At 41.5% G+C, this 16263-nt stretch overlaps 1 protein-coding gene across 18 annotated transcripts in view; it reads left to right on the top strand.

The window, feature by feature from the left end:
• LOC122548528 (serine/threonine-protein kinase MRCK alpha-like) overlaps positions 1 to 16263 on the top strand; it is a 595544-nt gene that overhangs the window by 506085 nt on the left and 73196 nt on the right. For 16 of the 18 annotated variants that reach the window (XM_087984211.1, XM_087984208.1, XM_087984238.1 and 13 more), the window contains 2 exons: positions 3239 to 3319; positions 3959 to 4064. In XM_087984211.1, coding sequence (XP_087840337.1) covers positions 3239 to 3319; positions 3959 to 4064 — 187 coding nt within the window. The remainder of the gene's footprint in view (positions 1 to 3238; positions 3320 to 3958; positions 4065 to 16263) is intronic. The other 2 variants (XM_087984221.1, XM_087984234.1) reach the window with 1 other exon arrangement.

The following is a 16263-nucleotide window of genomic DNA, read 5'->3' as shown; positions in this document are numbered from 1 at the left end:
TCAGGAATAAAGATACTGTTCTCTCTCTCCTCTATCACTCGCAGCATCCTTCACAATGCGTGATTTCAACATTTGGTCAGCATCTGCTTGAGTGTTGAAATCAAAACTCATTGCACTGCATGCCGCAATTTGTTGTAGTCTACCATCTCAAAACTAGAGCACTTTACCTCCCCTAGGCTTTGCTTCCTGTACTATCAGTAAACTTCTAAATCACATGCTTGCTATCAACTGTTATCTCATGTACTGTGCTACTGTTTCTCACATTGTCTGTGTCCTGCAGTATAAAGTCTACTCCTTCAACTCTTGTTTTTAGCAAAGTAGCTTCACCAGAGAAAAAGGAAACCATATTCTTTTAAATGTACTGGCAGATGCCCTCTTGGGTGGCTCAGAAGGAACACACTGTTTGATCAATTCCTTCAGGGTCAGTGTTAAAAAATGGGGGAATCCAGGTAATTGCATAATTTATAATTGCATAATAATTGCTCAAAGGGCTATTGTATGTAGCCATCATTTCAAATTGCAAGTTCATTTAAAAAAATAATTTACAGCAAAAATGGCTTTTGTTGCCTCTAGTAGATTGGATATTCTCACCAAGGTAGTTTTATTTCATCAAAAATAATAAACCATGCTCCCTTTAATGCTAATAAGAAGAATTAAACACAATGTTTGATCAAAATGTTGCCAAGAATAGTAAAATGACTGAAGATTGAGAGTATTTTGTAATTCAGCGAAAACGGATCAAGAAATTAATGAGGAATGGCAGTATGTAGATAGACTAGAAAGAAACATAAAATAGAGAATAGGTGCAGGAGTAGGCCATTCTGCCCTTCGAGCCTGCACCACCATTCATTATGATCGTGGCTGATCATCCTCAATCAGTATCCTGTGCCTTATCTCCATAACCCTTGATTCCGCTATCCTTGAGAGCTCTATCCAACTCTTTCTTAAATGAATCCAGAGACTGGGCCTCCACTGCCTTCTGGGCAGAGTATTCCACACACCCACCACTCTCTGGGTGAAGAAGTTTCTCCTCATCTCTGTCCTAATTGGCCTACCCCTTATTTTTAAGCTGTGTCCTCTGGTTCGGCACTCACCCATCAGCGGAAACATGTTTCCTGCCTCCAGAGTGTCCAATCCTTTAATAATCTTATATGTCTCAATCAGATCCCCTCTCAGTCTTCTAACCTTAGGGGTATACAAGCCCTGTCGCTCCAATCTTTCAACTTAAGATAGTCCTGCCATTCCAGGAATTGACTTCGTGAACCTACGCTGCACTCCCTCAATAGCCAGAATGTCTTTCCTCAAATTTGGAGACCAGAACTGCACACAATATTCCAGGTGCGGTCTCACCAGGGCCCTGTATAGCTGCAGAAGAACCTCTTTGCTTCTATACTCAATCCCTCTTGTTATGAAGGCCAGCATGCTATTAGCTTTCTTCACTACCTGCTGTACCTGCATGCTTACCTTCATTGACTGGTGTACAAGAACACCCAGATCTCTTTGTACTGCCCCTTTACCTAACTTGACTCCATTTAGGTAGTAATCTGCCTTCCTGTTCTTGCCACCAAAGTGGTTAACAATACATTTATCCACATTAAACTGCATCTGCCATGCATCTGTCCACTCACCTAACCTGTCCAGGTCACCCTGTAATCTCCTAACATCCTCCTCACATTTCACCCTGCCACCCAGCTTTGTATCATCAGCATATTTGCTAATGTTACTATTAATACCATCTTCTATATCATTAATATATATTGTAAAAAGCTGCAGTCCCAGCACTGATCCCTGCGGTACCCCACTGGTCACTGCCTGCCATTCCGAAAGGAAGCCGTTTATCACTACTCTTTGTTTCCTGTCAGCCAACCAATTTTCAATCCAAGTCAGTACTTTGCCCCCAATACCATGCGCCCTAAGAAGCAAAACTAAATTATCAACCTTTCTATAGATAAATGAGAAGAGTAGTGAAAACAAATGTGGGCTCATTAGGGGCAGAAACTGGTGAAATAAAAATGACGAACTGGGGAATTAAAAAGGAACTTGCTACTTGTCTTCATGGTGGGTACATAAACATTCTAGAAGTAATGGCAAACCAAAGATCACAGTGAAAATGAAAAATCTTTTTAAAAGTCTGACTGTTAAGAAATAGTAGTGAAAAATTAATGAGTGGCTTCCTACAGTTATCCAGGGCTTTGATAAGACCACACCTGAAAAAGCACACACAGTGTTGGTCCCCATTGGGATGGACAATAAATACTAACACAGCCAGTGACCCCACACTCCATGAATGATTTTGTTAACTAATTTAAGGAAGAATGTATTTGCTTTAAAGATGGTACACAAGGGGATCACTAGATTGGTCCTGGAATGAGAGGATTGCCCAATAAAAGGAGGTTGAGTAAAATAATCTCGAGATTTAAGAAGACTCAAAGGTGATCCATTGAAATATGCAAGGTATTCTGAAGAGGCCTGATAAGGTAGACAGACACAGAGAAGTTGCATCCCTTCGCTGGAGAATCAAAAACAACGCAGAGTCTTGGAACAAGGGAACAAGGGATCTATCTTTTAAAACGAAAATGAGGGAACATTTCTCCACTTAAAGAATTGTGTGAATTTTTTTTAAATTTGTCTACTGCAGAGGGTTGGTGATTGCCCAATTGCTGGAAATACTGGATGAGATGAACAGATTTTTCATGTCTCAAGAATTATTAGGAAAGATGGGATAGTGAAGTTGAAGCTCAAGATCAGCCATGATCATATTGAATGGTAGAGCAACTTGGTGGGTTGTTCCTGTTTCTTATGTTCTAATGCAGAAAATTAGCCACATCATGTTGAGTGGCAGGACCAACTCTGCTATTTTTAATGTTCTTCTGGCCACCTCGTGTTATAGGATGCATGGTTATTTTTTACCTTTTGGGTGGATTTTGCACAATATAAATATCTACCAGTTCTGAGTGAAGTGCACCTAATCTAAGGAATTCAATCAGATGGTTTTCCCTATTCTTAGGTCCAGAGGAGTTGGATGAATGATTTAGGCATAGGAACACTTGCACACAACAGATTTTTTGCATTTTGATACCATTACATTTAATGTTAACCTCCTGGAAAGGAACAATAAGTTGAAGGAGAACATTTCACCAGTTGTGAAGGAAGTAAGATGTTTGTACTGTCTGATTAACCCTAATTGATTATTCATCCCAGTAATTGAAACTAATCATCTTTATCTGAACTTGAATAGGGAACTGACAATCCTCAACGTACAGTACTGACGCCGACTATCAGGTCCTCCTACAGTGGTTCCAGTGTCTCAACCCCAAAGGTAATGCTCTCTATAACTTCAGATAGCTGTGTTCTCCAAGGATTAGACTTGAGCTCCTTTATAAACTTAATGCATTTGCCCCCTCCCTACACCACCTTCTCCCCTCCACTCTCACTGCTAGAGACTGATCTTTCTTTCTGACCTCTAGGTAGAAACTGTAGGAACTAACCAACCTCCTGGGTGTCAGTTCGTTGGGAGATTTCCTTGTTATCAAGGCATTTTTCTCTGATTAGGCTTTACTCTGCATGTGAGGTTAGAGGTGGACAGAAGTCGATCCACAAATGCATAAACTTTGCATTGAAACTCTGATTTGTAAAGGTACAGTGTGAATACTAAATACATTTTTTATGCAACCCATCTGTTTAAATAAATGAGCACATGACTGCTTTAAAAAGATTTGCACACCACTTTTTTTCAGTATTTGTCCATTAATCTTTGCACAGATGATTTGGAGGAAGACACTCCTTTGAACTAGTAATCCATATTTAAAGGAGTGTTGATGACAGCAAAGGATTGGATTATTTCTCCATGACAGCATGTGTTATCCAGCAGCTACCAGTGTGAGCAATGAGCATTAAATGCCATTCAGAGTTCAACGACTATCGATGCTTACTATAAGGTTTTTTTTCTCTTTTACAGCCGAAGGCTCATCAGTTTGTCGTGAAATCATTTAACACACCAACAAAATGCAATCAGTGCACATCTCTGATGGTTGGCCTAGTCCGTCAGGGCTGCACTTGTGAAGGTGAGAATAATCAATAGGTATGTCTTAACAGCCATTGCTTTCAGTGTCATTCAAGATGAGAATTACTTTGTCATTTCAACATAATTAACACAATACTTTTGGGACTAATTTGGTTCAGTGTTAATCATGAGACTTTTTAAATGTAATATTGTTAGCTAAATTTTACAGTCCTCACTGATTTTATTGGTTGATTTTGGTCTTGGCTCTGTATGAGTTGAACAGCAATACTGGCCTCTACCACCTCTTCACCCTATCATTATTGGCCAGGCTTCAGTCAGCTGAGCCCTTAATTCCCTGTAAATCTCTCCAATATTATCTCCTTTAAGACCATTCCTAAAACCAAGCTATTGAATATCCCTCTGAATATCCCCTTTAGTTTCATGTTGATTATGTTCCTGTGAAGCACCTAGGAACATTTTACCATGTTGAAGTTGCTGTGTAAATCTAAGTAGTTGTTAGTTGCCCAAGGTGAACAGAGTGAGCTTCAATAACCACAGACAAGTTTATGTGTCACAGTCTCCTGTCACAGATCATGTAGTTTTCCTATCGATTTAGGTTTTGCATCTTACCTAAACTGCTTCTTAATAATCAAAGAAACAGAGAACATCAGATTCAGATGCAGGAAACCTAAAATAAAAATAGAAATTGTGGAAGAAACTCAGTAGATCTGGCAGCATCTATGGAGAGAAAAAAGGCCTCCAACAGATGCTGCCAGACCTGCTGAGTTCCTTCAGCAATTTCTATTTTAGCTTCTTAATAAATTCTCTTTTGAGTTTCTAACAACTGCTGAAGGTAATCCGTGATTCCCAAACTCTAAAACTTACACAGGGTCGGCATCACCATCAAAAGTAAATTTGTTTGGTGCCTTTTAGTGAATTTCCTGTGGGATAAACAAATGCCCCACTTCACCTTGCCAAGGAATCAGCTTGCAGCTGTCACCATATGCTGCTGTATTCCAACTCTTTACAGCAACAAAGTCAAAGAGGTATTCTACACCAACCTTGAACAAATCAGAGCTCAAGTCCCAATAAACAGAAAAGTCATAGAGTCATTTAGCATGAAATCAGACCCTTCAGTTCAACAAGTTCATTGTAATTTAGTGCTTCTCTGCCATATCTTAGAGCTTCAGTAGCAATGTTGTTATTTTCATTCAGGTAATCTGGATATTGCTGGCTTGTTCAGCATTTATGGCCCATTCATAGTTGCCCTTGAGAAGATGGTGGTGAGCTGCTGCCTTGAAATGCTGCAATCCATTTAGCATAGGTACACCCACAATGCACTTAGAGAGGGAGTTCCCTAACAGCATTGTGGGACTACAAATTGGCAAGAGTACATAAAATTTGAGGTACGTATAATTAGATTGGTGTGGGAGAATTGGGCTCCAATTCATGGAACACTGGCACCAGTAGTGGGAATAGAGAGAGTTTTTCAATGAGACAGACTTTAATTGAACCATACTAGGGCTATTTTCCTACTGAATCATATACTTGGGTTTATAGATAAGGATTTAAACTAATTAGTTGGGAGAGATTTGCTTGAAGAAACACTTAAAAATTAAAAAGAAATGAGGAAGCAAAGGTACAGAGTAGTAAAGAGGTGAACAATAATCAAAGTGTGACAGGAATAGGTAAAAGGTGAGGAGACAAGTGCGACAGAAATTAAAATCAGAATGATTCTTGATAACAAAAAGTTTGTTTCAGTCTCCTTATCTGAATGCACATATGCATTATAGCAAAATAGATGAGTTGAGGGCACAAATAGAAATAAATGAATATGACTTGGTAGCTATTACCGAACTGTCGTTCCAGGGTGACCAGGACTGAGAACTGTATTCAAGTTTATTCAGAGTTCGGAAAAATTAAGCAAGTAGGAATATAAGGTGGAGTAGTATTGCTAGAAAGGAAGGTATCAGTGCAATGGAGAGTAGTGATACAGGTGTGATAAATTGTTATGTGGAATCAGTTTGGATGGAAGTAAGGAATAGCAAGGAAAACAAGTCATGGATGGCATTGTCTTCATGGCCCAGAGAGTTGCTTCACTGTAGTACATTATATAAATCATGAAAGGGTGATATCGTCACTGATGATTCCAATCTGTAGATTAACTGGACAGATCAGATGGGCAAGGGTAGCATAGAGGATGAATTTGTATAGTACATCGGGGACTTTTTCTTAGAGCAGTATGTTGCAGAACCTATCCAGGAACAGGCTTTTTTAGATCTAGTATGATGTAATGATACAGAATTTAAAACAGATTTGTAGTAAAGGATCCTCTAGGATGTAGTGATCACAATATAGTACAATTTTACATTCAGTTTGAGGGAGAGCAACTCATTCACAAACCAGTGTCCTCAGTTTAAATAAGGGCAATTACAGAGGTATGAAGAAAGTGTTGTTATAATCAGGCTGGGAAAATAGTCTAAGGGGAAAGGTGGTGGATAACCACTGAGGGACATTTAAGTAGATATTTCATAATACTTAGCAAAAATTAATTCCAGTCAGAAAGAAGGATGAACCATCCATGGCTAATGAAGATGGTCAAGGTATATGTACAATCAAAAATTAAAGCATAAACTAGTGGTAGACCAGAAGATTGGGATAATAGAGTCATAGTCATTCGGCATGGAAACAGGCCGTTCGGCCCAACTTGTCCATGCCAACCTGATTTCCGAAACTGAATTAGTCCCATTTGGCTGTGTTTGGCCCATATCCCTCTAAAGTTTTCCTATCCATGTAACTGTCCAAATGTAATGTAAATGCTGTAATTGTACCCACCTCCACCACATCCTCTGGCAGCTCGTTCCATATATTATGTTTTTAAGAACCAACAGCAGATGACTAAAAAGTTATTTGTAAGATAGAAAATTGATTATGAACATAAATTGGCAAGAAGTATAAAAATAAATAGCAAGAGTTTCTACAAGTGGATAAAAAGAGAATAAGAAAGATAAACTATGTCCTTGGAGATGCAACTGTAGATTTGATACAGAAATAGCAAATAATTTAAACCAATATTCTGCATTGGTCTTAACAGTGAAAGACACTGCAAGTTTCCCATAGATATCAGATACGCTAATGGGAAGAAAGGCCTTGTAACATTCTCTATCATAAGGTATTGACAAACCAATGGAACTGAAGGCAGACAAGTCACCAGGACTTGATGGATTGCATCCAAGGATTTTAAAGGACATAGCTGCAGCGATAGTAGAGTCATTGGTCAAAATGCTCCAGAACTCACTGGATTCTCATGTAATGAAACACAGGGACTAGTTAAAGTCTGTCTGCCTCAGTGCAAGGAGTGTCAGAAATAAGAGTGACGAACTTAGAGAGCATGGATTAGTACTTGGGGAAACGATGTTGTGGCCATAATGGAGATGTGGGTTTCACAGGGGCAGGAATGGTTGCTTAATGTTCCAGGGTTTAGAATGTTTAACAAGAACAGGGAGGGTGGAAAAAGAGGAGGGGGTGTAGCATTGCTAATCAGAGAGTGCATCACAGTTACAGAAATGATCAGAGTCTGCTGAGTCAGTATGGGTGGAAGTTAGGAACAGCAAGGGAACAGCCACCGCATTGGGGGTTTTCTACAGACCTCCTAATAGCAGTAGAGAGATTGAAGATCTCATAGGCTGGCAGATTTTGGAAAAATGCAGATGTATCAGGGTTGTTGTTATGGGTGATTTCAACTTTCCCAATATCGACTGGAACCTCCTTAGTGCAGATGGTTTGGATAGAGCTGTTTTTGTCAGGTGTGTTTAGGAGGGTTTCCTTACTCAGTATGTAGACAGACCGACGAGGGGAGAGGCCATTTTGGATTTGGTGCACGACAATGAGCCAAGACAGGTGTCAGATCTCGCGGTGGGAGAGCACTTTGGTGACAGTGATCACAACTGCCTAACATTTAACATAGCCTTAGAGAGGGAAAGGAGCAGTTACTGAGGAAAGATATTTAATTGGGGAAAAGGAAATTATGACGCTATCAGGCAGGAGTTGCGAAGTACAGACTGGGAGCCGTTGTTCTGCAGAAAGGGCACTACAGACGTGTGGAGACTGTTTAAGGAGCAGTTGTTGCGAGTGATGCACACATTTATTCCTCTGAGACAGTTAAGAAGGGATAAGATTAAGGAACCTTGGATGACGAGAACAGAGGAGCTTCTCGTCAAAAGGAAGAAGGCAGCTTACGTAAGGTGGAGGAAGCAAGGATCTAGCACAGCTTTAGAGGATTACAGGCTTGCTAGAAAGGAGCTCAGAATTGAACTGAAGAGAGCCAGGAGGGGACACAAAAAAAGCTTGGCAAGAAGGATTAGGGAGAACCAAAAGGCGTTTTACTCACACATGAGGAATAAGAGAATGATGAGGGAGAAGGTAGGGCCGATCAGGGATAGTGGAGGGAACTTGTGCGTGGAGTCTAAGCAAATAGGGGAAGCCCTAAATGAATATTTTGCTTCAGTTTTCTCTAAAGAAAGGGACCCTGTTGTGAATGAGAACTTTGAGGAGCTGGGATACAGGCTTGACCAGATCAAGATTGATGAAGTTGATGTGCTGGAAATTTTGGAAAACATTAAAGATTGATAAGTCCCCAGGGGAAGACCAGATTTATCCTAGACTGCTCCGGGAAGCAAGAAAGGAGGTTGCTAAGCCGCTGACAAAGATCTTTGCCTCCTCACTCTCCACGGGAGTTGTACCGGAGGATGGAAGGAGGCGAATGTTGTTCGTCTTTTCAAGAAGGGTAATAGGGAAATCCCTGGCAATTACAGACCAAGTCAGTCTTACATCTGTGGTCAGCAAAGTTTTGGAAGAATTCTGAGGGATAGGATCTATAGCTATTTGGCAAAGCATAGTGTGATTAAAGGCAGTCAGCATGGCTTTGTGAGGGACAGGTCATGCCTCACAAATCTTATTCAGCTGTGCGAGGAGGTGACGAGACAGGTCGACGAAGGTCAAGCAGTGGATGTGGTGTATATGGACTTCAGCAAGGCATTTGATAGGGTTCCCCATGGTAGGCTCATTCACAAAGTCAGGAAGTATGGGGTACAGGGAGATTTGGCTATCTGGATTCAGAATTGGTTGACTGACAGAAGGCAGAGAGTGGTTGTAGATGGAAAGTATTCTGCCTGGAGGTCAGTGTTGAGTGGGGTCCTGCAGGGCTCTGTACTTGGGCCTCTGCTCTTTCTAGTTTCTATAAATGACTTGGATGAGGAGGTTGAGGGGTGTGTTAGTAAATTTGCCAATAGCACAAAGGTTGGATGTGCCGTCGATAGTATCGAGGGCCACTGCAGGCTGCAGCGCGACATAGACAGGATGCAGAGCTGGGCTGAGAAATGGCAGATGGAGTTCACCTGGATAAATATGAAGTGATGCATTTTGGAAGGTTGAACTTGAATGCTGAATATAGGGTTAAAGACAAGATTCTTGGCAGTGTGGAGGAACAGAGGGATCTGGGTGTGCAAGTACATAGATCCCTCAAGGTTACCACCCAAGTAGCTCGGGTTGTTAAGAAAGCCTATGGTGTTTTGGCTTTCATTAACAGGGGATCGAGTTTACGAGCAGAGAGGTTTAGCTACATCTCTACAAGTCCCTGGTGAGATCACACTTGGAATATTGTGTCCCGTTCTGGTCGCCCTACTATAGGAAAGATACAGAGGCTTTGGAGAGGATGCAAAGAAGGTTTACCAGGATGCTGCCTGGACTGGAAGGCTTGCCTTATGAAGAGAGGTTGAATAAGTTTGGACTTTTCTCTCTGGAGAGAAGGAGGAAGAGAGGAGACCTGATCGAGGTGTACAAAATGAGAGGAATAGATAGAGTCAATAGCCAGAGACTTTTCCCTAGGGCAGGATTGACGGGTACAAGGGGTCATAGTTTTAAGATATTAGGGGAAAGGTAGAGAGGAGACGTCAGAGGTTGTTTCTTTACGCAGAGAGTTGTGAATGCATAGAATGCGTTGCCAGCGGTGGTGGTGGAGGCGGAGTCATTAAGGACATTTAAGCAACTGCTAGACATGCACATGGATAGCAGTGAGTTGAGGGGTGCGTAGGTTAAGTTATTATATTTCACATTAGGATTCAACCTCGGCACAACATCATGGGCCAAAGGGCCTGTTCTGTGCTGTACCTTTCTATGTTCTATGATTCTCAGACTGTTCCAGTGGATTGGAAAAGCACTAATGTGACATCCAGTTAGAAGGGAGGGAGACAGGGAGATTATGGGCCACTTAGCCCAATGTCTGGCATTGAGAAAGAGCTAGTCTGTTATTAAAGAAAGAAATGGCAGGGCATTTAGAAAAGTTTAATGCAATCTAGCAGAATCAACATGGTTTTGTGAAAGGGGAATTATATTTGAGAAATTTGCTAGAGTTCTCTGAGGATAGGACAAGCAGAATCAGTTAAGGAAAACCAGCAAATCTAGTATATATGGATTTCTCAAAGGCATTTTATAAAATATCACTGGGTAGGAGCTTAAGTAATGGGATAATATATTAGTGTTGATGAGGATTAATTATTCACAAAAAAAAAGACATTTGTGACAAATAATGCCCCAGAAATGTTGGGGAGCACAGGGTTTAGTGAGAGGAAGAAATTCTGTCAATTGGGAAATGATGTCGGGGAACTTGATAGGATTGAAGGCCAATAAGTCCCAGGGCCTGATAATCTATGTCCCAAAGTACTTAAGGAGGTGGCCCTAGAAATATTGGATGTATCGGTAGCAACCTTGCAAGTTTCTATAGACTCTGAAAAAGTTCCTACAGATTGGAAGATAGCTTATGTAACCTGTCTGTTTAAAAAGGGAGGTGGAGAGAAAACTGGGAGTTATAGACCAGTCAGCCAGATATTGGTAGTCAGTAAAGTGCTGAAGTCCATTAGAAAAGGTTTAATAGCTGGACACTTGAAAACAATGGCTAGATTAGACAGAGACAGCATGGATTTATGAAAGAAAATGCATGCTTGACAAACTTCCAGGAATTCTTCAAGGATGTAAATCATAGAATTGATGGGCGGGAACCAGTGAATTCAGTTTATTTAAACTTTCAGAAGTCCTTTAACAAAGTCCCACATAAGAGATTAGCATGTAAAATTAAAGCAAATGGGATTGAAAGTTAGTGTATTTAGAATGGACGGAAAACTGGTTGACATACAGAAAACAAAGAGTAGGAAGATCTGAGTCTTTTTCCAAATGGCAGACTAATAGAGTAACATAGGGATCAGTGCTAGGTACAACTCTGGTCACTAAACTGGAAAGGGTGCAGAAAGCATTCATAAGGATGTTATCAAGACTGGAGGGTTTGAGTTAAATAAGGAGAGACTGTACAGGCTGAGATTTTTTCTGGAGCATAGGAGGCTGAGGGGTGACCTTACAGAGGTTCATAAAATCATGAGGGGCAGAGATCAGGTGAATAGCCAAGGTCTTTTCCCTAGGGTAGTGGAGTCCAAAACTAGAGAGCATAGGTTTAAGGTGAGAGCAGAAAGATTTAAAAGGGACCTGAGGGGCAACTTTTTCACACAGAGGTTGGTGTATATATGGAACAAAGTGCTGGAGGAAATGGTAGAGCCAAGTACAATTACAACATTTAAAAGCCATTTGGATAGATCCTTGAATAGGAACAGTTCAGAGAGACATGGACCAAATGCAGGCAAATGGAGCTAGTTCAGTTAAGGAAACTTGGTTGGACCGAAGGGTCTGTTTTCATGCTGTATAGCTCTATGACTTAATTCACACTATATATTAATGATTTAGATGAGGCGACTAAATGTGATATCCCCAAATTTGCAGATAACACAAAGCTAAATAAGAGTATAAGTTGTGAGGAGGATGCAGTAGTGCTTCAGTATGGTTTGAACAAGCTGAGTAATAAAAAAAAGTGCATGGCAAATGCAGTATGATGTGGATAAATGTGACATTATCCACTTTGGGAGAAAAACAGACAGGTATATTATCTGAATGGCTATAAATTGAGAGGGGGGGAGGTGCCATGAGACCTGGGTGTCCTTGGACACCAGTTGCTGAAGCTAAGTATGCAGGTGCAGTCAATGAAGAGGGGAATTGATATGTTGACCTTTATAGCGAGAGGAGTCATGTTCAGGAGCAGGGATGTTTTGCTGCAATTGTCCAGGACCTTGGTAAGACCAGACCTGGAATATTGTGTGCGGTTTTGGCCTCATTATCTGACGAAGGATGTTTGTGATATAGAGGGAGTGCAGCAAAGGTCTACCAGTTAGCAGGATTGACCTATGAGAAGAGGTTGAATCGATTAGGATTATGTTCACTGGAGTTCAGACTGAGGGGTATATCTTCCGAAATCTATAACATTCTAACAGGACTAGACAGGATAGAAGCAAGAAGGATGTCTCCTCTAACAGGGAGTCTAGAACCAGGGGTCTCAGTCTAAGGATATGAGTAAACCATTTAAGACTGAAATTAGGAGAATTTCCTTACCCAGTGAGAGGTGAGCCTGTGGAGTTCACTACTACAGAAAGTAGTCAAGGGCAAGATATTGTATGATTTCAAAAAAGAGTTTGGCAAGCACCTGGGGCTAAAGGCACCAAGGGACATGGAGAAAAAGTGGTATGATGTAGGGTGATCGGCCAGGATCATAATGGATGGTGGAAGGGCCAAATGAATTCCTCCTACTCCTATTTTCAACGTTTCTGTGTTAATGCTTGGGTATTTTTCAGGTTGGAAAGGAGTAAGTAGCAGAGTACCACCAGGATTTCACTTCAGGCCTCAATTATTTACTATCTATATTGATGACTTGGAAGAAGGGCAAAATTTAATGTACCTAAATTTACTGATGATGCAAAAATAAGAGAGAGAGATCATGTTGGGGTGATGAGGACATGGGGAATATTTAAGGAGATATACTAAGCCGAAATGTGATAGATGGAGTTTAATCTAGGAATGTGTGTGCTCATTGACCTTGGTAGAAGCAATCAAAAGGCAGACTGTTATTTAAATGGACAGTGAAGACGGTTACCTGAGACTACAGTGAGATCTTGATCAGACATTTATCTAAATTAAACTCCATCTGCCACTCCTCAGCCCACTGGCCCGTCAGATCAAGATCCCACTGTAATCTCAGGTAACCGTCTTCGCTGTCCACTACACCTCCAATTTTGGTGTCATCTGCAAACTTACTAACTATACCTTCTATGTTCACATCCAAATTATTTATATAAATGACGAAAAGTAGTGGACCCAACACCAATCCTTGTGGCACTCCACTGGTCACACGCCTCCAGTCTGCAAAATGACTCTCCACCACCACCCTCTGTCTTCTACCTTTGAGCCAGTTCTGTATCCAAATGGCTAGTTCTCCCTGTATTCCATGAGATCTAACTTTGATAACCAGTCTCCCATGGAGAACCTTGTCGAACGCCTGACTAAAGTCCATAAAAATCACATCCACTGCTCTGCCCTCATGGTTCTCTTGATTATGTCTTCAAAAACTCAATTAAGTTCATGAGATGTGATTTCCCACGCACAAAGCCATGTTGACTATCCCTAATCAGTCCTTGCCTTTCCAAATATGTATAAATCCTGTCCCTCTGGATTCCCTCCAACAACTTGCCCACCGCCGACATCAAGCTCATTGGTCTATAGTTCCCCGATTTGTCCTTACCACCTTTCTTAAATAGTGGTATCACGTTAGCCAACCTCCAGTCTTCCGGATCGTCACCTGTGACTATCGATGGTACAAATATCTCAGCAAGGGGCCCAGCAATCACTTCCCTAGTTCCCACAGAGTTCTAGCGTACACCTGATCAAGTCCTGGGGATTGATCCACCTTTATGCCTTTCAAGACATCCAGCACTTCCTCCTCTGTAATATGGACATTTTTCAAGATATCACCATCTATTTCCCTACATTCTATATCTTCCATGTCCTTCTCCACAGTAAACAGAGATGCAAAATACTCTGTTAGTATCACCCCCATCTCCTGTGGCTCCACACAAAGGTTGCCTTGCTGATTTTTGAGGGCCCTTATTCTCTCCCTAGTTACCCTTTTGTCCTTAATGTATTTGTAAAAACCCTTTGGATTCTCCTTAATTCTATTTGCCAAAGCTATCCGATGTCCCCTTTTTGCCCTCCTGATTTCCCTCTTAAGTGTACTCCTACTGCCTTTATACTCTAAGGATTCACTCGATCTATCCTGCCTATACCTTTTTCTTAATGAGACCCTCAATTTCTCTAGTCATCCACATTCCCTACACCTATCTTTCACCCTAACAGGAACATTCAGTCTCTGGATTCTTGTTATCTCATCTCTGAAGGCATTCCATTTTCCAGCCGTCCCTTTGCCTGCGAACATCTGCCTCCAATCAGCTTTTGAAAGTTCTTGCCTAATACCGTCAAAATTAGCCTTTCCCCAACTTAGAACTTCAGCTTTTAGATCTGGTCTATCCTTTTCCATAACTATTTTAAAACTAATAGAATTATGGTCGCTGGCCCTGAAGTGCTCCCCCACTGCCACCTCAGTCACCTGCCCTGCCTTATTTCCCAAGAGCAGGCCAAGTTTTGCACCTTCTCTAGTAGGTACATCCATATACTGAATAAGAAAATTTTCTTGTACACACTTAACAAATTCCTCTCCATCCAAACCCTTAACACTATGGCAGTCCCAGAGTTAAAGACATCTTATGGGGCAGAAAGAGGTCATTTGGCCCATCTTGGCTGCAACAGACCTGCACAACTCTTGTGTCTTTATTCCTCCGCTCCTGCCTCTCTGCCCTCATCTTCTTGCATCACACTTGGTTTCTTTTTGTATCTAATTGAAAGGTGGAGCGGCTTAAGGGGCTAAATATCCTATTCCTGCTCCCATTTTTGCTATGTCCCTACTAAAAAAGGCCATCTGCACTTGATGCCTTGTGTTCTCTGATTGTTGAATTATCTTTTCTGCTTCATACTGATTTGTTGTTATGCTGGTACAGTAGCGTGTCACATGCTACAGAATGGAGTCATTGACACATGTTGAAAATGGAGTCTCTGTTAAGGAGACCGGTGAAGTGCTCCTTCCTCAGGGCATAACTTGCTCCTCTGTGCTTGATGAGAACTTTCCATTTTGGTCAGCTGTGGAATGGTGCCTGGGTGCAGGGACAGTAGGGTAGTCTTGATTGCTCTGAAGAAACCGTGCACATCGTCGTTCTCAGCTAACTGTTGGATCACCTGCACTTTCTCCATCCACCATCTGCTCTTTGGTGTATGGCTTTTCTGTTGGACCTCAGCCTTCAATCATCTGTAGAGCTATTTCTTAGCTCTCAAGTTGAGTTGCTTTTTCAGGTTCAGAAATATCTTGCAATTTTAGCTTATCAGTTGCTAGACTTTATTAAATTCCATTAGAGGGTGTGCAAATCACTGGTTCGGCTAGCTTTTATTGCTCATCCTTAATTGTGCTTGCGGAGAATGTGGTGGTCTGTCTCCTTGAACCGCTGCACACCTACATTGTCATCCAAGAGGGAGTTCCAGGTCAAACCCCCTCAAAACACATTAAGGAGATAGCCTAAATACTAACTTTTATCTTATTTAAAGACAAGTGTAAGGCACTGCTTTCAAGATGTGATTCAATTGGACAAACTACTGGCTTTAAGCAAAACTTTCTTCTTCTTACACCACAGTTAAAATGCAAATTACAAAAAAAGTTTGCATAACTTTAACTCTATCAAAATACTTTGCAAAATAGTATATATTTTAACTAGTACTCAAAAAATTTTTCAATATAGCAGCATCCATAATCATGAGGGGCATGGATAGGGTAAGTAGACAAGGTTTTTCTCCCTGGGGTCGGGGAGTCCAGAACTAGAGGGCAAAGCTTTAGGGTGAGAGGGGAAAGATATAAAAGGGACCAGAGGGTGGCACATGTATGGAATGAGCTGCCAGAGGAAATGGTGGAGGCTGGTACAATTGCAACATTTAAAAGGCATCTGGATGGGTATATGAATAGGAAGGGTTTGGAGGGATATGGGCCGGGTGCTGGCAAATGGGACGAGATTGGGTAGGGGTGTCTGGTCAGCGTGAACAAGTTGGACTGAAGGGTCTGTTCTGTGCTGTACATCTCTATGACTTTATGACCCTTGGCAAAGGTAAATTCAGCGAAACCGATTTCCCTCACTAGGTATGGGGCGGCACAGTGGCTCAGTGGTTAGCACTGTTGCCTCACTGCGCCAGGTACCCGGGTTCAATTCCAGCCTCGTTCTCCCCGTGTCAGCGTGAGT

Source organism: Chiloscyllium plagiosum, unplaced genomic scaffold (assembly GCF_037043375.1).
Source record: "Chiloscyllium plagiosum isolate Xiang-an unplaced genomic scaffold, Cpla_swu_hap1 HiC_scaffold_3, whole genome shotgun sequence".
Classification (NCBI taxonomy): domain Eukaryota; kingdom Metazoa; phylum Chordata; class Chondrichthyes; order Orectolobiformes; family Hemiscylliidae; genus Chiloscyllium; species Chiloscyllium plagiosum.
Note: the sequence above shows the minus strand (reverse complement) of the source record. Positions and strands in the feature narration are given on the sequence as shown.